The sequence below is a fragment of the Pempheris klunzingeri genome, chromosome 11 (assembly GCF_042242105.1).
Source record: "Pempheris klunzingeri isolate RE-2024b chromosome 11, fPemKlu1.hap1, whole genome shotgun sequence".
In the NCBI taxonomy this organism is placed as follows: Eukaryota; Metazoa; Chordata; class Actinopteri; order Acropomatiformes; family Pempheridae; genus Pempheris; species Pempheris klunzingeri.
In genome coordinates, this window is record NC_092022.1 from 6522649 (window position 1) to 6548954 (window position 26306).

At 40.9% G+C, this 26306-nt stretch overlaps 1 protein-coding gene across 1 annotated transcript in view; it reads right to left on the minus strand.

Moving 5' to 3' along the window:
* The window catches only part of bsna (bassoon presynaptic cytomatrix protein a), a 99604-nt gene that overhangs the window by 58380 nt on the left and 14918 nt on the right, over positions 1–26306 (minus strand). Inside the window, exons 2-3 of the mRNA XM_070839798.1 lie at positions 8184–9129; positions 7675–8018 (exon numbers count right to left, since the gene is read on the minus strand). Of these exons, the coding sequence (XP_070695899.1) occupies positions 7675–8018; positions 8184–9129 (1290 nt within the window). The remainder of the gene's footprint in view (positions 1–7674; positions 8019–8183; positions 9130–26306) is intronic.

Below are 26306 nucleotides of genomic sequence, written 5' to 3' on the forward strand. Positions count from 1 at the left end.
GTTCTTGAGGGGCCTTACACAATGTGACATCTGCTCCTTTCTTTCTGTCTGTACTATTTTCAGATACTGACCAGCACAGCTAAACAGACTGTAGAAATTGTTCAGACACACACACACACACACACAAGCATTCCTACGTCACCAACAGTGGACTATCCCTATATACAGCCAAGTGTGGACCACAGCCCCTTCTCATTTAGAATAACAAAAATAAAAACATTTCACAAAATAACATCAGAAATGCTGTTTTGAATTGAATGATTGCCAAGAGAGGACTTGTAAGTCTTCATTGCAAACCTAACAAAAAGGGGACCACCATAGTCTGCAATGAAACTGTGTGTGGTGAACACAGACTGCTATGTAAATATTAATTGCTGCAGTATGCTGGAGATATAACAAATAAACATTGTTTTCTGCCTTTATGGATCTCTGCTGAGATGTGAATGTCACTCCATGTTATCTAACAGAGGGTTTCATGGTGTCATTATCTTGCAGAGAACAGTGGAATCCTGTTATTTTGTACCATAGAAGGAGGAACCTGTCATGTGCATGACCTTTAATATTTGACTTTTTATTTTCAGATAATTCACAATTTTATTTTCATATAATTTAAATGCACATCAGATTAATAAATTATTTAAATGTCAATATATTTTGTCTGTACAGTTCATCAATAAACGTCGTACAATTTATTAAAATCCTGTGTTTGTGAAAACTGGTCTTTTTTTAGATTGAAAAAATGACTAAATGTCATTATGGAGCTTCTGTCTTTTGTTAAAATTGTCTTTTTGCTGTTTCCTCGCTCCATTTGTTTTTGCCTCTCTGTGTCCTACCCTCTGCTCATCAATTAAGAGATTATTATTCTTGTATTTATTTTTCCCGGTAGAATAGAAAGCAAGGGAAACAAGCAAACAGAGAGCAGCTAGATGAAGGAAATTGGTAAAAGGCCAAAAGATGAAATTGAAATATGATAATGAAATGTGTTACATAAAATAAACAAAAACTAACTCTATTCTATCAGCCGTAATGACCCCCATTGTGCTGGAAGCTACCTTTATAATGACCAATCAGTGCTGTGGAAACGTTTTGCACGTGCACACACACATAATTAAGATCATACACACAGAGAAAATCTATAAATTAACCACGTTAACCTTTTGGCACTTGTGGCATTTTCCTGAAGCAGAGCGGTGTGCTTGACGGTGTGAGTGAGAAGACATTACAACAAGATGGTTACAATAGCAGAAACCAAGTATAAGTGTAATGTAGAAAAAACTCTGTTGACTGTGTGAGTGAACCACAAAGAGTTGTGCAAACAGCACTACTGACAAATGCAACAGATTAAGAGCAACTGGTGTATCTGTTAACAGAGCAGCCTCACTCTGTTTTATGGAAAAGTCAGGTCATATTTATTTCCCATCTGATTTAATAGTGCACACAAAGCGTGACTAGTTTTCCACACAACAGCAGGGAGTGCAGTAAAGGAGTAAAAAGAGTTGCAGTAAAAAGAGTTGGTGACAAATACATTGTATTACCTGACTGCCTCACAATAAAAAACACCTTGTGGTTGGCTAGTTAAACGCGTTTAATGTGAAGCTGCGGCGGTGGGAAATGTTCAGTTTGCATTAGTGCTAACATAATACTGCCGTGATACATCTGTAAGGGTAACAGCTCTGTTGAAAAAAATCCAAATATAGTAACATTTTACATAAATCATTTGAAATGCTTGTCTCTGAGTGTGACCAAATAATAAACATGGGAAGTAATCCTTTCCTAATTTTGGATTAGCTGTTTTATGGTGGATCTAGATCAGGGGGAAACTTTCCAGCTAACCAGACTAAACAGTATTGGTACATGACTGTACTAGTTCATTTTATGATTGTTGACAAGGAGCACAGCAAACTCAGACACAGATAAAACAATACACACAAAGACACCACATGGGCACAAACACACCAATGCAGATTAAATGTCACAATCCCTAATCAGTTTCCGCACACACACACATACACAAACACACAAAAGCACACACACACACACTTATATCCAGGTGGACTGGCTGCAGTAATCCTAATAATTGTTCAGACAGCAATGATGACAGCTGTGAACGCCTGAATGACAGACTGGCCAGAGAAATGGCCTCATTCACTCATTCACTAACACCTGCTTATACAGTGTGAATGTAATGTGTGTGTGTGTGTGTGTGTGTGTGTGTGTGTGTCATGCTGTGTCAACAGTCAGACCTTCATGAGAAGGCTGTGTAATCCTAAACTCACACTGTGCACAACTTCGAAAATATACACGGACATAAACCTCAGTTTCTCAAACACTCCCTGTTCCCTTCAAGCTCCATTTGATTTCTTAAAACAAATATCATTGCCTCATTTTCTTCACAGACGGGAAAGAAAGGCACCAGGAAAAAAGGAAAGACAGGACGGATGAATGAGCAGACCCAAGGAGAAGCAAAATGTTGGGAAAAGGGAAGGAAAGAAGGGTCGAGGGAAACAACTATGGAAGACAGGAAATAAGTAGAGAAGCTGAGAGGACAGAGGGGGCATGATAAACCTTGTGACTTTTTACTTTTCTGTTCCAGGAGACACTGCCTCCCCCTTACATATTTCATCTCTCTAGCTATTTATATATAAAAAGTTCCTGAATTATTGATAAATCAAGCAAGCACTACCCTCCATGTTTCTCTATCACAGTGTTTCTGTCTTTCTAAAACACCAACTCTCATCTGCACTTGTCAGAGGGATTCATCTTCCGGTCCAGACACAAGGTTGTACCCTGTCAGTGTATATTCTGGTGTATAGTGAGGAGAGAAGAGGGCTGTTCAGAGAAATTAGTGCAAATAGACAACTCTATCCCCTGGCAACTGGTTTAATACATAAGCATTTATTTAGAAATCAGATCTATGTATGTGGAGAAAATGAGCATTCAATATCGACATGGCAAAGCACTAATGTAGGGCAGCATGGTGGTGCTGTGGTTAGCACTGTTGCCTCACAGCAAGAAGGTCCCGGGTTCAAATCCCGGTTTGAACCCAGGGTCTTTCTGTGTGGAGTTTGCATGTTCTCCCCATGCTAGCGTGGGTTCACTCCGGCTTCCTCCCACAATCCAAAGACATGCACATTAGGTTAATTCTCTATTCTATTAATTATATTATATTATATTAATTCTCAACCGTGAGTGGTTGTCTGTCTCTGTATGTGGCCCTGCGATTGGCTGGCGACCAGTCCAGGGTGTACCCCACCTCTCGCCCAATGTCAGCTGGGATAGGCTCCAGCTCCCCCGCGACCCTGACGGATAAGCGGCTTAGAAAATGAGATGAGATGAGAGAAAGCACTAATGTAGTTCACATGTATGATGAACTGCAAAGGCAGAGGATAACTTCTTGAAGAAATGTAGAACTTATTGGGTCAAACTGGCGCTTCATGAGGACTGAATAAAGGTTTGATGTTCATGTGCCCCCACAGCATTGAACGACCTGTATTAAGTGTAACAGACCAGACAGAAGCAACACTGTATCGGTGAACATAGGCACAGTCTAGCTTCGAGCCAAATCCTAACATCAACACGCTAACGTGATCACTCAACTACATGGCGGCTACTTGAAATCAGAGGATCACGAAAGTCAGTAGAATTCATCCTGTGGTAAATGTGAATGTCGGTACTAAATGCAAATCCATCCAATGGCATCTGAGATATTTCAGTCTGGACCAAACTGGGAAAACATTTTGTTTTTTCAATATTTTTTAGAAGCAAAGCTGTTTGGACTCAGATTTAGTTTTATTTAAGTGCCTGCTATCAGTCAAACCTCCTCAGCAAAAACTGCACATCTGGGATCTCATCGTTTCATTATGTTCCCCACTGCTCTACTTACTGTCTCGTTTGTGTGTACAAGTACAGCTATATTCGAGAGAATCAATCTGAGTTTTATATCTTGGGAATGAGGACTGTGTTGGTCGAAGATTCAGACGTGTTCGTAAGGTTCAGGTTAGATTTATTTATCATATTATTATCATATCATCACTAATGTGTTTCTTAGTGCCTGTCTTCCCTCTGGACCAAAGGTTGCATGTGATTCAGCTCTACATGTCTGGTTTCCCATCAGCCAATTTTAAAACTCAGTAAAAGACTGTTGTCTCTTCTAGGTCTCTTCTAATAATGTTATATTTATTTTATACTATACAAACTTTGAATTAATTGATTTTAATCAATGTTATTACTTTAGTTTAAAACACATCTGTATGTTTATACAACTTTATCTTGTATTCTCCTTTTATTTCTAAAATATCATCTCTTGCCTATAAAGCACTTTGAATGTATGATAGGGTGCTGCTTAAATTTACCTCCCCTCACCTCGCCTCGCTTCTACCCAGTTGTCTTACCATGTTTTAACAGTTTCCTTGTTCTTAGTCTCACTTTGAATCTGTGTTTCTCTGAACATCTCATCATCCATCTTAATGTCATTGTGAGCTCCACTTTATCACTTTGTAAGATTTTCTTTTCTCTCTCAATTGTCTACTCTTCCTTTTTCTTCCTGTCTCTTTGCATGTCTATTACCACTCCTCTTTTGATGCATCTCTACAGATCCATTTTCCTTCATCGGCTTTGTGTCTGGTCCCCATCTTTTCCAATTCACCTTTTTTCTGGCTTGACTACAGCTTAAACATTTAGAGTCATCATCGCCTCTTTCCTTATTTAGTGAAACAAGGAATATTATTTGGTGCTTATTATATTCCTTATTTAATCCTTCTGACATTTCTCTCCATATGTCTATTTTCTCTTTCATTCATTTCTCCCAGAAAGCTGCAGGCCTTAACCCACATTGCACAAACATGCATACACACTCTGTACATAATATGTCTTCTCTTGGTCTGCATGTGTGACAGTTTTAATGGCACTGATTTCTCATGGTCCAAATAACATTTTGACCCGTTCCCTCTCTTTGCTGTGTGTGTGCATGTTTATTATTACCCTGTACACAGTAGTAGTACTTAAGCTTAGTGTAAGGCTTAAGTGTATAAGCCTGTATATTATCTCTACTTCTATCTTGAGGCAGTGACAGTACATTACAGTACAGTACTGTGAGCAACTGTACTCCCCAAAGACCCTGAAGGCATCATGCTGCCTCAAAGTAAATACAGCACGAGTCATTCTCAATCTGCCTGACTGACTGACTCACGCATGCTTGCTTCTTTTTATAACTCCTTTTATCTGTTTCTTTCCTCAGTTCTTTTTTCCCCACATTTCATCCCCACTAACACACTAGTTTCCTTCTTTTCCCCTCACCCTCCTTTCTAATTTTTCATTACCTTAATAACTTCCCTGCTTAAACTTCCCTTCTTCCTTCCTTGCATACTTCCTTCCCTTCTTCCCTACATACTCAATTTCTTGCATTATTCCTCTAAAACATGCAGTACATCCTGAATTCTATCCTTTCTTTCTTTCCTTTCCAATGTCCTTCCCTTACTTGATTTCCTTTTTCTTTTCTATTGCCTTCTCTCTTCCTTCATTTCACCTCTACACCTCCGTCTGGATCGATAAAGGGGAGGTGAAGGAGCAGTCGGCCTTTACACTCGTTTCATTGTTGCATGAGCAGAATCACTTTCGAGGAAAGAAAGAAAGTATAGCTGAAAAGGACGTCTGTTTTTTTTGTGTTTCTGCTTCTTTCCAAACCTTCATTCTCTCTCGTTCGTCACCTTTTTGCCTTTGTTTGGGCAACATTCTTCATCTTTATTTGTCTGTCTTCATTCTGTCTGTCGCCTCGACGTTCTGCTCTCTCTTGTGCCTTTTTCCCCTCTATCTCCATTTATTACTCGTTATATATCCAGCTGAATATTTGTTCTTCTATTTCACCCATTATACTTTCTTATTGCTCTTTCTCCTCCCTCATCTTACGAATCAAATATCCTTGAAACAAAAAAGCTTGTTTGGCGTCTCTTGAAGTTTGTAAAACTAATGCTTTGATCATTTAAGAGCTAATGGACTGTTGGAGGCCATATTACATTGATTTTAAAGTGACAAACATTTGTGAATGTCTGTTGGAATAATAAGAAATAAGGACCTTGTGGATATAATGGCTCTTATAAAATTGAGGGTTTGTATATCTTTTGCTTGTATAATATATTTTTCTCGGAGAGACTGAAACACTCATTAAAGTTAGATTGAAGCTCATCATACACATTAGGAGAAGGTAATCTGACTCTTCTGGCATTTAGCTGTTTTTATACCATCTGGGTGAATAGTCACTTCTGATTCAGCAACCCCATATATTGCCAATGATCTGATACATTAAAGGTACATATAGAGTTCCTTCCAATGCGACATAATAAGATTCACCAATTTGATGATACAATTTGACACGATGCAAAAGACTGACTGCAAGTCAATATGGTAGAGAGTAAAACACAAGTTAAATAAAAAAGTGTTATTTTCACTTCACATATTTGTTTCTCTAGTGTTGCCACTCAGTAAGCATCTTATTTATGCAGTTTCTTTTTGACCTACAAAAAACTACTGGCCCTTTAAGAAACAGGCCTTTTGTCTTTTGTAGTGCAAAAAAAAAATGTAAGAAAGCAGCTTTCTGATGGGTTTGCTTGGAAACTTGTAGCAACGGTAAGACTGTTTCTCAATTTCAGTGGTTGCTATGACCTTATTTTACTGACATGTTTGCAGGGAAACATTTTTTAGCATATAGCATTGTCATTGTCATTGTAGAAGAGTCATTGTCGTTCTGGTCTGTTGCTGCCATGTTAATTTGTGAACTAATAGCTAAATCCCCTTCAAAGTTATCACCCATAGGTGAAACCATTGTTTTCTCAGTACTTGAATTGAACATCAGTATGATCAGGTCACATTAAGCCGCAAAAGAATGCAACAAAAACTCCTGTTTTCTCTTACCAGGTATTGTCTGTTAAACTATTTAAACTATGTTCCAATTAGTAGGATTACTAAATTCTTCAGCAGAAATGTGTGTCAAATATAAGCCACCGTAGCTTAAAGGGACAGCAAAGGAGAGATGACTCAATGGTCTTGTATTTGCTTCTAGTCACTAAAAGAAAATGAGATAACACTATATAAATGACTGTCTGCTGTTAGTCGTATCCCTGGTTGTGCATGCTTGTGCATTTGTTCATGTACATCAGTGTACTTTTTTTCAACTGTTAATAGGCTTGAATGTAGTAGGCTGTGTTTGCCTTACTTTTAACTTAGTACATTGTAATCGTGTTTAATTAAGAATGGAGGAAGTCAGAGAGGTATTTGGAAATGAAGAGGAAGAAAAGACAGAGAGACAACTTACAACTATCAAAGCAAGGCAGCAAAAAAGAGAAAATCAAACATAGGTCTGCACTACACCACAATGTTGATAAGAATAAGAATGAAGAAAAGAGAGTGAGTTCCTCAGAGGAAAGACAAAGATTACAGGTTCAGGTCTAACTGTATTCACAACATAAAGAGGATCGAATCCTCTTTAAGTTGTGAACAGTGAAAAACGTTCACTATTTTTGCTGAATGATATTGTCTGAGGGAAGATGATCCTCAATGTGTGCATGTGAGTACAGTTCTTGTTCTTAAATATGTGTGGTGAAACACATTTTGTTTGCTGAAATACATATAGGAGACTTTGTGTGTACACCATACGGCATGTGTGTGTAACATTCCTCTTACCTCCACCAGATGTGGCGTGGGGTTGAAGCCGCACAGGTTACACACTTGGCTGTGACACTGAGTGCAGGTGTTGTAGTTGGGAGGGTCGGAGCTCCCGATGTTCAGCTCTGTTTTACAAAGAGGACAGTTCACTTTGGGCTTCACAGGTTCTGGAGCAGGTACCGGCGCCACAACAGGCTCCTGCTTCTGCTGCACTCTCTGGACATGGGCAGCTGCTTGCTGATGTTGTTGTCCTTGGTGCCCTTTTTGATGATGTACAGGCGACTGCTGTTGTGGCATTCCTTGTTGATGGGGCATGGTTTGCTGCTTCTGGGTTTGCGCATGTGGTCCACCCATTTGGGTACCTCCCACTTGGTTTGGCGCATGAGGACCCCCCATTTGGCTTGGTGGATAAGGGCCTCCTGCTTGGCTTGGCGCGTGGGGACCCCCCATTTGGCTTGGTGCATGAGGACCTCCCATTTGGCTCATCGTGTGAGGACCCCCCATTTGGCTCGTGGCATGAGGGCCACCCATTTGAGTTGGAGCATGAGGGCCCCCCATTCCAAATGGTTTGGTGCCAGGGGCCCCTTGTTGTTGCTGCCTGCTGTCAGAAGCTGCATTACTGAACACCACTTTACCTCGTGCAGGGCTTGGCTGGGTGGAGGCAGTAGGTAGAGGGTCAACATTGATCAGTGTACTAGCCTGATTGAGCAGCGATGCCCCAAAGCCAAACAGTTTGGTCAGGCCATCCTGGGCAGGAGGAGGTGCCTGACTCTGAGGTCTGTGGGCTGGGGAAGAGCCAGCGCTTCTGGTCTGGTCGTGGTGCCGTGCCGTTGACTGGTGCATTGGAGAACCGCGACCCAAATCGGGCTGGGAGGGAGCCTTGGTCAAGCCAGGAAGGGGCACAGCACCTGGGTGAGGAATCCGTGGACCCCCAGGCTGGTTGGGACCTCCTGCAGGACCTCCAACAGCTCCTGGAGCTCCAGGACCTCTCTGGGAGTATGGGTCGGACCTCATGCCCTGCTGAAAGGGCCCTGTCTGAGACTGAGGGCCACCTGGGCCTGGGTGTCTCTGCAAGCCTGGGGAGGTATGAGGCTGATTCTGGGGTCCTGGCTGGGACACAGGGTATGACTGAGGGTGAGACTGGGGGTACTGCTGGGACTGGGAGTATGGCTGGGACTGGGAGTAGGGTTGAGTCTGGCCGTAGGGCTGAGACTGAGGCTGCTGCGGCTGTTGTTGCTGCTGTTGCTGCTGCTGCTGCTGCTGCTGCTGCCGCTGGGTGGGCTGACTCTGTGCCAAAGGTTTGGGCTGTGCTGCTGCTGCCGGCTGTGTTGGCTGAGGCTGCTGAGGCTGGACGATGGGTTTGGCTTGGTGGGACGGAGAGTGAATCTGCTGTTGGCTCTTAGAGCGAGGTGTGGTCATATCAATGCCAAGAGCTCTCTGCATCTGACAATTCAGACATAGCCACTCCTGGACCTGCAGACAGAAAATACATGTCAATAGATACAATTTCAACCTTAAAATTCAGATTTCCTTTTGGAAAAAACATTTTAGTTTGGTCTATTTGACAATATCACATATATTCTCTATCAGCTTATTCTGACATTTCATGAAGCTATACATTTACAGTACACTGAAATATTTAAACCCAAAATTTAGCCTGATTCATTTGGTATGTTTGGGATTTCCACTGGAATTTAAAGCAAAGTTCTGTAGGTTGTAATAACACTTGGTAACACCAAATGCATTTGTACTGACTGGATCAGTGAGGTTATGACTCTTTTAAGTTCTGTAAGAAAAATCACAGCACCGAAACCAGGTAAAGGGGGACAAATCAAAGGAAAGAAAAGGAGGAAAGGGTTAGACATAAATTAATTTCTGTAAAAATAAATTACTGTATGGACACACACACATCACTACGATTCATTAATTCTCACTTTCAAAGCAGATTGTCATTGATTACTTTAAATATCATTGCTGACTCAGACTGTTTCAGGATGCACCAGTGCCTCTATTCACCTAAACCACATGGACACTGTATTCATTCAGCCAACTTCAAAGCTCCAGATGATAGAGAGAGTGCATTTGGATGGCTACCCACAGAAAATTGTCCATCTTTCTTCCCTTGGAAAACAGAAGTGCAGAGAGAATAGTTGTAATCAACCAGAAACAGAGAGAGAGAGAGGTAAATCAACCACAAATTGACTGCAGCGCTGAGTGATTGCTGAGCCAAAGCCGCAACCTGAGTGAAAAGCATTACATCTCTCGTAAATACACACACACATACATCCACACAGCTACATAGGTATGCACACACATTGAAATCAAGTGTAGGCACAAGCGAGACACACATAGATATAATAAGAGACACACAGTCAAATGAAATGAATATGAGACACCCCTCAGCATCTAAAAATAAAAAAAAATGCATCACCCCTCCTCCTCTTCTTCTCCTGTCTTTCTCCTTCCTTCTCTTCTTCCTCCAGATGAGAGCTGATACTCCCTCATGTCCGGACCTTGCTTGGCTCTCTAATTTCTCCCGAATGCAAAAGAGACATACAGCTCCTCTCTCAACTGTGTCAACCTGCTCTCATCCCGTCTGTCCTACAGTAGCTTTGCATCCACCACAGCGACCCAGCTGCCATAAATAGTGCTGTTTTAGCTCCACTGCAACCAGAGCAAAGCTAGTAAATCTCTGCACGTTCCAAGCGTTTCTCCCATCCCCTTTCCTTCCCACAATGCAATGCGCGAATGAACTGTGTCACCCCTCCCTCTCCCCTTTTTTTTTGCGAGATGCTACAGGACAAGGTGGCTCTTTGAATTTGAGGGGAAGATGTAGAAAGCACAGGGAGGGGACGGGGAAAAAAATGCCCGCATCAGTCACGTACCCTAACTAAGCAGTTCCTCGCACTGTGCTGTCCCAGCCTGCTTTGCTGTCTGGCATTTTCTAGCTTGACAGCATCACTGATCCCATGTTCTGTTAACTCAGCGGCTACAGCCACTGCTACAGTCTGACATCCTCCTTTCCTCCTTAACATATTCTCTTTGTAGCTGTCTTTCCTCTCCCTCTCTGCTTCTCTTGTCCCTTTTCTTTCTCTTTTTCACGCACCCTCTCTTTTTTCCCCCCACGCTATTCCATTTTTCTTGTTTCCCATCTTAACCCATATTTTTCAGTTTCTTCTCTGATCAGGCTGAAAATGTAGGTCTCGTTCCTTGAATAGCTGGAGCGCAAGGAGATTTGAAAGTATAATTTTGCCGTGCAGGCTCCTCCCACGTTGTGCTGCCATAATTACATCTGATGAAGATGGCGAGATGGAGATGTAGAGAGGTAGATGGGAGAAAGAGGAGGGGGAGCTGTTTTAATGAGTCCCTGTCTATCCCTCTGCTTTATAAGCAACATCACAAGAGACACGTAAGGAATGAGCGAAGGATGGAGCGATGGGAAAGAGCAGGGACGAGATGGAGAGGGAGCAAACAGTGGAAGGAGAGGAGTCAGCAGTTTTTTAATCCAGGCAGCTCTTGAGCTCTCATCATGTCAAGCTTAATTAACACCAAAGCAGTGCAGAAAAACCAGTGAATCCTTGACAAACTTGTATGCTTTTGCTATCAACAGAGGAAGAATCACTTTGTGCACGAGTGGTATCCAGCCAAACAGATAGTTTTGCTTTTATTTGTCCACGTTTTGAGTCACAGTCGCTAATGTTCATGCCCCAGTACAGTGGAGGTAAATGGTATTTCATTTGTTTTGCTCACGGAACAGAAATATTACATTCAGCATTCAGAATTGAATAGCAGCTTGCCCCAGGGTTCAACTTACTCTGCGCTAACCTGCGAACAGTAGGGAAGTAGGCCCTTCTTTGGTAAAAAGTAATTTAAGTGAGAAGTGTTCACATTGAGGTCCTCTATACTAAGGTGGCAGCAGAAAGACATCTACAACAAAATGTATTTAATGCATCACACAGTGTGCTTAGATTCTCTAATGGTATTCTCTTCTCAAGACATTTGTGCTGTTTATGTACTGCAGTCTGAACTGTTTGGTGGTTATCAACAAAAGTCCAGCCAACATTCAGCAAACTAACCTCTAAACAGAGTGCAACGGGAAGTTTCGTCAGAGCGGTGACACAATCAGGTGATTTAGAGCGTGGACACACAAAAATACAGCACATAGCCAAACTTAGACCCAGAGTTTTCATTCAGTTATTTCTCACTTAACCTTTAACCAAGGATTTCCACTGAGACGAAAAGTGACCTTTTAAGGGAAAGTTGGCCAGGAAACAGCATATAGAGCAGCAAATGAAAATGGAGCAAATGCCGGTTAATGCTACAAATGAGTGGGTGGGCATGAAAAACATCTCAACTGCAAAGGCTAAGAAAACGTGCATTAAAACCCCGAATGCCAAGCAGTTAATATTAAACTTGGTGGTGGAATATTACATCCGCCCAGTCTTTACAATCATTACTGGCTAATGTGTCTTTAACGTAAAAATGTTTCTTTACTGTTGTTTACGTTTTACACAGCAGACATTTTGATTTGTTTAAGTAGGACAGGCACAGGTGTTACTCATAACATTGACAATGGCTCTGTTCTATTAAAGTGTTCCAGTAAACCCTGACAGTGTGACAGTGAGCCAGAATTAATAATACCAGGGCCCTGAAACTGAAGCAGCTAAATGGAATTCAGCCAGCATTCATTCATTTTATTATTTACACCTGTATATTCAAACATGTCAGTATCGAGACTAAATTAGTTTTTTTTCATTTTGTTATTGATGGGAACTATTATTCCACAACGCAAAGCACAAGGAAAACATGAGAAAGATTTTTTTTAATTATTGTTTTCATTTTCAAGTATTCAATTATTAGCATTGAATAATTTCATGCCTCCTCTCATAGTTTATGGAGGCATTATGCAGCATAGAATTTTGACACAGTATTTCTGTTTGCAGATGGAGCTCAGGCCCATAGCAGAGGCTCGGCCCCATGTTGAATACCGCAGCTCTGACAGAGACAGATAAGCCTGTCACAGGACAGCTTTGACAGGTCTCTTATGGAGCTCAAAGCATTAAACTACAGGTGTCACCTCAAGTTATGGCCAATTTACTACTGTCTGGGTATGGTTCACAAACCAGTTAGCTTGCATATGGTGTGCCAGCCAGCTCAGGCAATTTTCAGGCCTGTGGAAGTTATTACAAGAACAAATGGCTGCAAATGTCTTTTTTGAAAGGACGAAAATGAGCCCTGACAATCTCCAAAGATGCTGAATCTGCACTCTCAAGCAGGCAGATATTCAAAGGAGAGGGAACCCAATGCACCATTAATAACTTTCCTAAGAAAATGTTACTAAAAAACACCCTCCTGCAGAGGCAAATTTGAGCCTATCTCTGGTGTATAACTGTATTTAAAGCGTCTTAACTTTTACATCACAGGACCATGGTTAATGGAGTTGATGATAAACATTAACTAAAGAAGTACATTCTTTTGAGTATTTAGTATATGTAGGCTTATACACATCAACAAATACTCCTAGCTAATAATAATTTTTTGCCCATATTTGAGCTATAAATATGATTCATATGAGCACTTTCTTATCTGCCACAGCTAATGTTCAACTGAATTTTATTCCTGCTATAATGTGCATATGTGCACTGAAAATCAGTTGTGTTCTCCTTTTGAGAAGAACTTGGAGACCAAATTTTTATATTTTTTGATTTCATGATGGTATCCCTTAGTTTTGCCGTAAATCTTTGGGATACTCTTAGTTCTCCGTCTATGTAGACTTGTTTCCATATAACCAATCAAATTGCTTTATTTTAGATACATTCATTCATAAAGCAGTAAGCTTACTGTCTATCATATGCGGACAGTTACAGTGACTAACAGCCCAGCAGCAGCCATCATAAACATCAATCTACATTAGCTTTCCTGCTAAGACTATCTTACCTAATTTACAAACAAAAATACATGTCTTTCCCAGCACCATAGCTTGATGAATGAGTGTCCAAACAGTCAGTGGGAAAACGTGCACTTCTATTGCAAATTTTTAAGCTAACTTAGATGGCTAATTTGGTGGCCAGCTGCAGTATATTGAACAGCACGTAAACTTACCTGCAAATATCACTTCAGTCTGTTTAGATACTGGTGTGGTCCGTACTCTTCAGTACCACTAACAACACGCTGTCTACATGTGACTTGTAAAGCTACAGAGCATGCACTTTGTCTCTCATTCCCCTGCCTGGGCTCAGCCTGCCAGCTGCTGTCAATCCAGCACAGACGCGTCAGACGTGCGTCTCCAGCCATTGTTTTTAACTCTAGGAGGGGATGGCTAACTTTAGGGCAGCTAAAACTACCCTATGCTTATGCTTACGCAAAGAGTGAAATTAATGTTGAATGTTGGTTTGAGATGGGATTTTGCTGCGGTGTCCGATGTCTAACTTCTCACAACTGCTATCTATTTCAGCCTTTTCTCATGAGAGAGAACACCATTACTCCATGCTTGTATGATACAATAGTTAGTACTTTTGTTTAAGGAGCCATACTTTAACATATTGACAAATTATAGACACCAGTGTCCTGATGCAATGGGTCAGACAGTAGAGTTAAAGCAGCAAAATGCAAATTACTTGAATCAGTTTTAAGGGTCCCGATTGAATGCTTCATGGCTAGAGATGTAATTCCTTAACGTATTATAGAAGGGAGAGGGATGGTGTTGATGGTGTCAGGTTACCTATATGCAAAAATTATAGCTGCACACACAAACACACACGAACAGTTCCAAACATATCAATTCACATAAGAACTCTAAATTAATGCACACACATATGCAGACATACTTAAAAGTAGAAAGTAGAAATATTGCTCTCCAACACACACACGGATACTGCAGACCATGACTGCAGCCTCTCATCTCCAGCTTATCCTAAGTAGCTCAGCTCTCCTCAAACCTGCAGGGCTCATGATTTCCTCAATCACACTTCTGTTTTTCTTCCTTCATGGCTGTCACTCTTATTTCTTTGCAGACACCTCTCCATCCACTTGTCCACTCACAGAAACATTCACTCTTCCAAACACACTGGTGTGAACTCTTCCTCTAATAATCATTACCATAGGTCAGGTCTATCTATTCAGGAGGCTGAACTCGGTCAGTATTGTGTCCTCATACACACACACACACACACACACAAAGACACTAAGAAGAACCTTAAATGGGATTTATTTCACCAGCTCTACAACAGTTGAACAAATGCTGAAACACGGATAGAGAAATACAATCGATGATGATGAAATTCAAATAGATTTTGGAGCTGGTAAAGAAAAATAGCTACATTGCATTACACTGCAAAGGGTGTTTCAATGTGTTTTCATGGAGAATGATGAATCAAAACTTTTAAAACTTTATAATGTAAAAAAATTCTATAACTGTTGCTCCCTCTACTTTAATAATTGATGTAGAAATAGAGAGACTCAACACTTAGAGAGTCAGCGTGTATACCACAACACTTATTGTGGGTAGGTTCTACTCTTGTGAGAACTCAACAATGTATCAATCAAATATTTGGCCGATATCATGCAGCTGTATTTTTGAGCACAAAAGGCGAGTGGAAGTTGCACAGCGCAGAGTTCACTGTGACTCTAATTTGACATTAATTAGCCTGGAGACACAGAGAGAGGAGCAGAGAGGAAGTGGGGGGGGGGGGACCAAGATCAAATCAAAGAGCTAAAACAGCATATAGAGGAGCATATGAGGTCTCCCTTCCATCCAGCTCCATATTGCTGTTGGTTTTTCTGCTAGTCTCTATTAAGAGAGTAGGTAAAAGAGCATCAACTGAGCAACCTGATTAAATATGGTTATCCTGTGGCAAATGGCCTACATTACGCAGGCTGCACTGCTTATAGAACCAAGCAATAACAATAAATAAATAAAGCAGTATTAAAAGGAAAAAAATATGGCAAACTATTTCCTGTTGTGGCCCAATATTGTTGTGCAGGTGGATAATACCTGACAGACAGTGTGCATACCCTCATCTTTACACTTTCTCTTTTGGCTGGTGGCTTTATCTCACTCACACAGCCTCAGTGTTTCCCTGTAAACCCTACACAAAGACACACACGCACACATACACACACACACGCACACACACACACACACTAACCTTTGAAAAGAAGTCACCATTCTGCCATCAAGAGAGACAAAAAAAGGAAGTCTGACATACTAGGCTTGGATGACAGGATGAGCTATTTCCTGTGGCTGTTGCACGCAAAGTGTGACATGGATACAAACCCAGTTACACACACACACACACACAGCGCACACACATAACATGCCGACCAGCTGTCATCATAAAATATTCACATCGCAGAACTCCAAACACTACGAGTACTGAACAGGTGTTAACACTGTTTCACAGAGAAAACTTGAGGTGTGATTCACAACATCGTCTGCAGCAACATCGGCAGACATTTCCCCTTTGCATTTCACTCAAACAACGTCAAACTACATCCCAATAGCACTCTCATTTATATTTAATTTGGAAAATGCCTCTATTTCCCGGAAGTCGTTTTGGTGAGCATGCATGCAGTGTTCCTTCACCATGCTGCTGCTCGATCATACATAACCTGGAAACTGTCCGCTGCAACCAGTCACTCCTGTACTGCAGGCAGCTCCACCGGACCATTTGGATGAGAAATGTCTCATTCAAGGGCACCTCAACAGATTTAATGGACCCCGGCACACGTAGGAGCCCAATAACCCTGAATCCCATGTGGGTTCTACTTTCATTTGACCACCGTGGTGTCGCAGAGGGGCACTCTAGTCTCACATCAGTACTGCAAATTCATTGTCTCTATGTATTTGAATCCATAGGTGAGATAATTGCACCTATATAGTATACTATTGTATATTATACATTATTAAAGCAGACTTGAAATTGAATAGAAATTTGTCATCGGGAATTTCAAATTACATATATTGATCAAGCGGTGAGGTTGTAGATCGCAACCAAACTCTCGCCCATAAACTTTCCCTCGCTTTTTCTTCTGATAAATAAAAAGTATGATCCTACACATAACGTTATTCCTCTTGCCTTTCTTCTTCTTCATCGCACAACGGGTGCATTCATGTCACCAAATTTGAGCTGCCACTGCAACAGAAAGGATCCTGTTTGTCTGTTCTAGGCTACCGTAGAAACACCTATAACCAGCTCTTCACTGCCAGGTTCATCCTTTTGGTCCACATGATACTAAAGCATCAGATATGGTCACTTTCATCCCAAGAAGTGACAAACTAATATATGAACTATTTTTTTAAGGGCTGTTTCTTAAGCATGACTTCTAAATTCAAGCTACTTCTTTTCTACACCAACTCCAGTAAACAGTGGGAGAGTGAAACAGCACTAAGAATGACAGTAGCTGATATTTTTCATTGTGCGATTTCACCCACTATGGAGAATCTGTGGGAGTTCTGTTACAGAAATACAAGTACAACAGAGTTTCAGGTGCCTTGATCACATCAAAGTGAGCTTGAATTAGCTTGTCATGAGCTATAATTGGCTGAGAGTTGCTGGAAATGTCAAATATAATGTAAAATAAATGCCCACCGCAGGTATTGGGTGTCGTTTGTGGTTTGGTGTTATGGTCTGGAATGAGCTGCTCACAGGCTACACACACATTAATGTATATAATGTATATACTATACATACACACACTCTATACACACACACACACACACAAATACCCACATGTGGTGAATTACGCCTCTCATGCTCCTGCAGAATCCATACAGCTTTTAATAGACCTGTCTATCAACATGGTGTGCAGCTTTTCAGGGCAAAGAAAAGGTGCAGCAGAGGCAGGGAAAGAGGGCAAACACACACTAGTAGGAGTGTTTATCAGAATGTGGATGAGATGAATCTAGACTGCTGGAAACTGAGACGACAACAAGAGAGGAGAGAAGGACAGATGTAACCAGGTTACAATTTGCAATCAAAAAACACGGCATAAATCAAGGATAATGGAAAGATGAGAGCAACCACTTTTTAAAAAATGAAAGAAACTATGAATTTGTGTGCGATCATGCAAATTCATGTAGCTTACATTAAAGACACCCAGGGTCCACGCACACAGGGGGCTGGTTAAACCTCTGCTGAGGACTCCTTCGTTAGCTCTGACAGGACAACTGAGGCCGTTTTTATTCTTGAGAGCTACAAGAGGCTTAATAGTGTAAATCTGAAAATGTAGAGTTAAATAAGTTAAATACATGTTTCTTAACTTTCATCATATTTACTTTGTGGTTCAAATATTTGTACAAATTATTTTATCATAGACAAGGGAGGTTTTCAAAGATAAAACGCTGCTCTTACTTACTCGTTAAGTGCCTGATTGAGTTGCTGCTTTGTTTCACTTCGTTCTCTCAGCCTGACATTGTGTTCATGTCAGCTGATTACTTTTGGGGGGTTGAGGGTATGCTCATTTTTCCCAAACGTTTAAGAAATATGTTGATAGTAGTTGTTATGTGTGCTGCTGTGTCAGTGTCAGGCAATTTAGACTAATCATTACAATGCCTTTGAGGAAATTAATGTAAGCCAAGGAATTTGTCAGAGTCAGAATGAGGAACATAAATCAGGATCATATGAACAAATGTAGGTTACAGAGTTCACACTGACAGTATGACACATGTGCATGAAGAGTTACTGGATAAAAATGATTAAATCATACTATGAATATTAGATTTATTATGACAAAGAATAGGAGGCCACTATATATATGAAATGAAACATTAGCGGATCCGCAGGGGCACACATGGGCTCACTGTATGTTTCACATTCATCTTGACTTTTAGTCATTGAGTGGAGGCTCTTATGCAGAGTGGCTCCAGTGAGTGAACAGTTTGTCTGGCCACTCGCAATCATGGCAGCAGACTAATGTACTGATCAATATTCCACAGGGCGAGAGGACATTCCAGGAAGTATTCCCATGATGAAGCACTGATGATTCTACAGCTAATTATGGAAACACTCCAACACACACACAGATTTGTATTCTTTCTACTTATGAAGACACCTGCTGACATAATGTATTCTCTAACCCCTAACCATACCCTTGACCATCATATCTACATGCCTACCCAAAGCGTAATGTTAACTCTGAGTCTTAACCCTAAAAAAGCCTTTTAAGGAAGTGAAGACGGGACAAAATATCTTCCCTTTCTAAAGGTATCTTCATTCTCGAAGTGTAAAACTGGTCCTCAGTCCACACACATGACATGAGCTTTGTGTTCATAACAAGAGTTATCTCGAGACGCTTTCCATAAAGAGCAGGTCTAGACCAAACTCTTTAAGTGAGAGAGAGACCCAACAATTCAAGAATTCAAAATTAAGGATTCAAGAAAGAATCATGAAGCCTGCACTGCCACTAACTGAGGAATTATTATCTAATGGAGACTAATTGGAGACATAAAAGGGTGATTTCTGAGGGAAGCATACAGGAGAGTTTACAGTACGGGTCTGACGGATTTATCCAGCATGTCAAACTGACTCAGCAGTGAAAACAGGTTAAAGAGACACAAGTAGAAGCTAAAGTCTAACATTACAGATTGCAATGTGAATGTGAATCATCACTGACAAACGAGACAGACGACTGTCATACAGTGTGGGCAGTGCATGAACAATGTTTAACTTCCCTCTGTGTTGCCAGCATGAGAACCCCCCCCTTGTCATCTAGCTCATTTTACTGGACATTTACCGGCTCTAGGGTTAAGATTTAATTGAATAATTGACTTAATAGTAAGATAAAAGTAAGAATTTTGTTGTAAGTCAGTTATTCAATTGAACTACAGGCCTAGAGTCGGTAAATGTCCACTGCAAGATGAATGACAAGTGAGGAGCTCTTAAGTTACACATTGTTCATTTGCATACACTATTCACACTTTAAGGATACAAAGCCAGTTGAAAATCCACAGAGTTTCCCTTTAACCCTCCAGAGTCTTGGGGTGAAATGGCCGTTTTTTACTACTTTTCATTTGTGTTTCCCATTAAAACTGTTTAGCTTGCTTTCTTTGTGTTTGTGTCTTTGACGCCGACGGGCGGTCCGAGAGTTAAGAGTTAAGGGGTCATACTGTTCCTATGAAACTGGATAGGTCTTTTTCAGTCTCAGCAAGTGTATACATTGAGTATACCTTAAGTAGCTAGCATAGCATAGAAGTGCTAACGCTAGTGAATGATTGATGTGGTGTAACGTTGCTCTGCTAATGTTAGCCCAAAAACTAGACATGGGGATCTCCTTCCAGCCTCTCCAGGTAACTAGCATCACTATTGCATGAGCTCCAGGGACTACGTTTAACATTAATGACAGGATATACAAACCTCCACGCTTTGTCACTATAGTGACAACAACATGACGGCATGTATTTGCATTAGACATGTAATAAAAGAGGAGAAATGCTTTATTTCAAGATGTATTAAACTGGTGGGCTGGGCAAGAATGAGATGAAGGACATTATATAACATTATAACAAATTATTAACAAGTTAATTCAATTGTACAAGCCATTTTCATGGCCAAGCAGTAAAGTCGATACAATACATACTGTAATTATAGTATTATAAATATCACTTAGAAAGATTTATGCTGCTATTTAAATGTGGGCAAACCTGCCGTTAAGCACCGACAAAAAGATTGATGATGTCAAAATGAAAACAAACTGCAGTTCAACAGGAAGGTTGTGTAAATCTTCATTTGACACAAATAGAGCACTTTGACGGATTATACGCTCAAGATTTTAATGATAATGAATTATCAACTTAATGAGAGCGAATGTATGATGATATAGACAAATTGATACATACCATTTTGAAAATGTCACACTTAATCATTCATTCAAAATAACTTAACTGTACTTTGTAGAGCTGTGTAATCACAATCGAACCAGCCTCATGGTTACCAGTGGTTTTGAATGTGTGTCATTCTGCTACATTAAACAAACAGTTTCTCCATAATTACATTCACATGTGACATAATTTGTCATTTGACATTTGTCAGTGGCAGAAAGCTGAACTAAATTTCTCTGCACTTCTCTAGTGTTCATACCACAAAAGAATCAGCATTATAAGAGTCAAAGTGGTATTGAGTTGACTTTGTTTTGCTAATGGTTTCAAACTGGGGGAAATGGTGGCAGAAGTCAGCATCCTTGTTATCATATCGCTGCAACCTTGTCTCCTGAGTGTGTTTCCTGTAGAATACTGTGAATATTTATATTATAGGTATTTTCAGTAACTATTCTGGTTCAGGTTACGTCTATCTTTTAAAACTTCTAAATGAGGAAAAAAAAAAAAAATGGTTGTAAATATTCCAGAGTTAATTTAAACTGCTAAGTCCTCTACTTTTTTTCACAGTTGTCTGGAACAGAGAGACCAGTCTAAACCTTGAAATGTAAGATCTAAAGAGAGAACTATTTAATTCAAGACCTAATAGCACTGCAGCTGACAGTTCATTCTCTGCTTTGTCCTGATGAATGGACCACACACACACACACACACACACACACACATACAGACACACACACATACATACACACACACACATACATACAAAGGTCTATCTCCGAATGATTACCATCAGCAAGCTCCAAGCCAAGAGAGAGTCATAAAACAAGCTCACCGCTCACTTCTGAGGTTGTGCACCAACACACAAACACATACACACACTAACACACCTTCACACACTCCAACATCCGTTCCAGTTTCATAAATCCTATTCTTATCATGCCATCTGAGTCCACACTTTGTTGCCACAGTCTTGCACATAAACACTCCCCCTGTAGCCATCACACACTCTCTCACACACACACACACACACACACACACACACACACACACACACACACACACACACACACACACCACTCTTCCTGTGCCATCTATTGCCTCCCTTCACTGAATAACCCAGACTGGTCGATTGTATTGACCAATATCACACTATAATGCATGTTTCTTAATTAAAATCTGCCTCAGCACTTTCAGACCGGTCCAATGTAATCACAGCCTCTATGTGAAGAAGTGTGTGTGTGTGTGTGTGTGTGTGTGTGTGTGTGTGTTTAAATATGTACTTTCATGCATAGATAGATAGATAGATAGATAGATAGATAGATAGATAGATAGATAGATAGATAGATAGATAGATAGATAGATAGATAGATAGATAGATAGATAGATAGATAGATAGATAGATAGATAGATAGATGCGTGATTAAAAGCCCTGGTCTAAGCCTGTGCTGTTCGATCAATAGTAGATTTGAATCAGACTGAAAAACAACACCATGATGTGGTGCAGTGGATGGATGGATGGCAAAAAGTAAGAGCTCGTAGAATGTTCGGAAGCATTTGGAAAATTAAAATGCAAATTGACAGAGTGAGATATCGAATAGGGGGAGGAGATGGAGGATGACAAGGACAAAGAAAGTGAGAAAGGGAGCTGTAAAAAGAAACAGGAGACAAGAGGGAAGGATCAAAGAAGAAGAGAGAATCTGGGTGGATGATGGGATTTCAAAGCATTTTTAATGAGAGAATAAAGAAAGACGTGTATCCTGTTTGTTTACAGTACATACAGTACCGGATCATAAAGGATCACTTCACTTGATGTGAGTGTTTATGTGTGTACTGTATGTTTTTATTCGCCTGTCATATACATGCCCTCTTTTGTTCTGCAGGCATAACAAACTAGAGCACTTTACATCAATACCCAAAAGAAACAGTTCTTTCTTGGGTATTGGGTTTTGCTCATTACAGATAATATTTGACTTAAGTCTTAACTCAAGGTCCATTTACTATCTTTTCCCAGAGCTTCCAACCCCCCACAACCTGCCACAAAAACTGAGCATTAAACAATTACCAAAACATTACCCACAGAAAAAAATCACACAGTGCCTATTTAATCTCACATCTACAGGTGCAACTACCAACAAACTGAAAACTAGCACAAGGGATGTGCCTTAACTCAAACAGGAGGAGGAATGTTTTATTATATTTTGGAACATTGACAGACTTTGACAGAGGGAAAGGAGAAAAAGACGAGGAGAGAAAGCTGAGGAAAAACCAGACTGAATCTCGACTTGCCAATTATTCATTAAAGCGAGCTCCGCCAGTTAAAAAGGTTCAAAACTGATATTAGAGTTTCTGTCTGCCTGGAGGGATGTCAGCCTGCTACATATTTGACAGGAGGAGAGAGAGAAGCAACAGCACTGGTCATTTGTTCAAACAGTTGTAAGTTTCATTTGATTATCAATGCAGAAAGTAATATTCTGTCCTTACAGAGCACAGGGTGGTGATCAGGTGGTTGGTCAGCAGAGTCTGAAAAATGTACACAAGGCATTCACCATTAAGTTTATGCATAACTCCCCACTGATAGACAGATATTTCGGGTGTCTCCGAGGGTAGAAATGAAAGGAAATGTGGACAGTTATACACACTTTAGTGTTTCAGACTTTTGTCAGAGTGGAAGAGTGACCTGCTAACAGAGATTTAATTGATTTAACATTTTAATTTTCTGCTTTGATTGGATTCCTTTGATGACTTGAACAATCCAGTGAGGCAGACACGATATTGAGGACATTGCACCAAAGGGGGCCTGCAGTCTTCAAGAAAAAGATAAGACATCTATCCACGCAGGAAGCCAGCTAGAACTGGCAGGCAGGGCAGACCTGTTTGCAAAGGTATAAGAGTGTGAATGAGACATATCACCTCCACCTCAAACAGTCTTATCACGCACAGACAGCACCCAGTCAGCCTTTAAAAAACCTCCTACGGCCAGTCTCCCCCACTCCATCAACCCCCGCTCTCCCTCCTTCTTTCCTCTTGTCCTTTTATCTCCAACATATTCCTCCTTCCTCCCCTTCGGTGTGTGCATGTGTGATAGGAGTGGACATTAGTGGTGTCTGCATGTGTTTGTGTCTGTTTCAGAGAGGGAGGATGATCAAAAGTGTGTGGACATGTACAGATATGTGTGTAGGACATCAGTGACAAGGAACAGAGCAGAAGTGTCCTTAAACAGCTTCTCTCAGCTGACAGATTGTTGACTGAGCGATATGAAGAGACTTTCTTCTCAAGGCAAGCAGCAGCATCAGTTGTTTCAGTAAATTAGAATAGAAATGATGTCCACAATAGTTGGGGTTAGGGTTAGTTAGGTCCCCTAACCTTAATGATTTCAATTCAATTCATTACAACTCAAATCATCATCTTTTTGTAATCCTAACCAAGTTGTTTTTGTGCCTACTCTTAACCAAACTTTAAGCATAATGTTGCAATATCATGAAACGCTGATTTGCAATGGTTTTGAACGACAAATGTCGTCCTACTGAGACAGAGGCACCAGATCAGAAAATGTGTTTTTCTAAAATATGGAGCAGAGTTAGGGATAAAATTAAAACAAATGAGAAGCAATATCCTTGCTGAGGGCAGCTTCCGATCTGGTCAGTGATAATGTGCCTGAACTACATGCAGAGGACATAAAAAGTTGTTGTCTTAATCAATAAAATTACGAATTAAACACACTGTGTTTTCCAGAGCTCCCCAGAGAACCATTTTGCCTCCTTCTAATCTCTGTTGAAAGCTGCACATGCACATTATCAGTCAGGCAGGATGTACAGATTGGGTAGCGACACTTTGCTGATGACCTGCAGAGCCCGAAGCTGATCCAGTGGGTTGTTAGGTTAAACATGAGTTAGCACCTTGGCCCAATGAATAGTTGGCTTTTCATTTCCCATCACCAGCCTCTCAGTTACCATTGCAGGCTTATGATTGGCCAGATCAGTAGCTGGCTTCAGCAAAGATATTGCTTTGACAGACTTCCTAGGATTCTTATTTTTGTCCCTCACCTGGCGCCATTCTGACAGGCATGGGCAACATTTGTTAAAAGCCTACCTACAGACAAGAAAGACAAAAATCAAGAGGGGAAATAAGGTCAGGTCATCATTGATATGCACATCACTTATTTGTAAAGGTGTGATGATTCTCCAAATCCACGGATCTATATGTAAGGTCACGATTTGATTTTGATTCTCAATTTGTTTTTCTGGCAGCTACGCCATTGTTAGATTATCAAGTCATGATTTGTTAAGATCAACAGATCATTAGTTGTCTAATTTAGATAGACATAGCCCGTAAAAATACAGAATTTGAGCAACGAAAACAAAAGAACTAAACAACGAGTAGACAAGTTTAGCTAAGCTCCAGGAACACTGGAGCTGGTTGGAGTTGCGGCAGAGATGGATGGCCTTGGAGGCAGGATTCACAGAGTGAAAGTTATCGGAGGGTAAAATTGCAAACAACAGACTTTCTGGCTCGTTGCCAAGGGACGGCCAGCTAACGGCTATCAGGACTGTGCCCCACTTCGACATGTCGCTGAGTGACAGGTGGAAGCTGTGCAGCCCTCAGCCACTACTGGAGCCAAGGAGCCAGTTCTCTTCCTTTCTGTTGATCCTCGATTATCTCTGACTCCTGCAGTGGCCACTGTGTCTCCGTAGGTGCGCAGGTAAGTTACACTGTCGCTTTTGAAGTGTTTGTTTTTCTCCAGATGACGGTAGAACTGCAGACTGTTCTTTTGATTTGGGCTGGTGAAGTTAAGGGTCAAAGAGAAACCTCCACTTCTTCTCCACGACGTGTCGGCAATATTTGGTACATAAACACGGAGTGAAACAACAACAAATTATGCGAAATGGTGACATCTACCTCTTCTCTATTTTCTTCAGTCTTTCTCAGTGCAGGTGATGTCTGTCTGTCTGTCTGTCTGCCTGTCTGTCTGTCTGCCCATGTGCCTGTCTGCCTGATTGTCTTTCTCTCTGTCTGCAGGCATATGTGAGTGCCGGCAGAAGGCATTAATCATTTAAAGCAACTCATTATAAATTCCTGTGCTTGAACTTCTGAGTTTGCAGCTGCACTCATGTGTGTGTGTGTGTGTGTGTGTGTGTGTGCTGACAAAAGTATGTGTCTAAATAATTGCATGTTTACCTCTGTAATTGGGTATGTTAATGCAGATGCGTAGAATATGTATGCATGTGTGTGTGTGTGTGTGTGTGTGTGTGTGTGTGTGTGTGTCCAGGTGCTGCCTGCCCAGGGCTTCTCTCTCTCCCTCTCTCTCTCCCTCTCTCTCTCTCTCTCCCCAGGTCTCTCCTGGCTGGAGCCTCTCTGCTGCGCTGTATTCATGGTTAATGCATGTGGACAGAGAATCCGTATCCCTCCAGTTTTCTCCCCTTTTTCCTCCCCCCATTCTCACCACACATGACAAAAGATAACTCCTGTCCAGTCAGACGAACATAGAGACGGAGAGAGAGAGAGAGAGAAGGAACGATAAGTTGATGGAGAAAAGGGCAGGAAGATAAGAGGTGGGTAAAAGAGTGAGGAAGGGGTGATAAGGAGACATTAAGGCACATATTAAAGGTAAAGGCAGGGAGAGGGAGTAAAGGGAGGTACAACGGAGGGGAGAAAAGCCTTCTTTGACAAAGATGGCAGAGAAACTCCCTCATCCATCCCTGTATCCTTCTAGTGTGTAAATATATCTGATCAACACCTCCACTGACAAATACAATAACTAATTCTCCCTCTTTTTTCTCAAATCAACTGGACATTTCAACGCTGGAAAAAAAGACATAAAAACATTAATAGAATTATA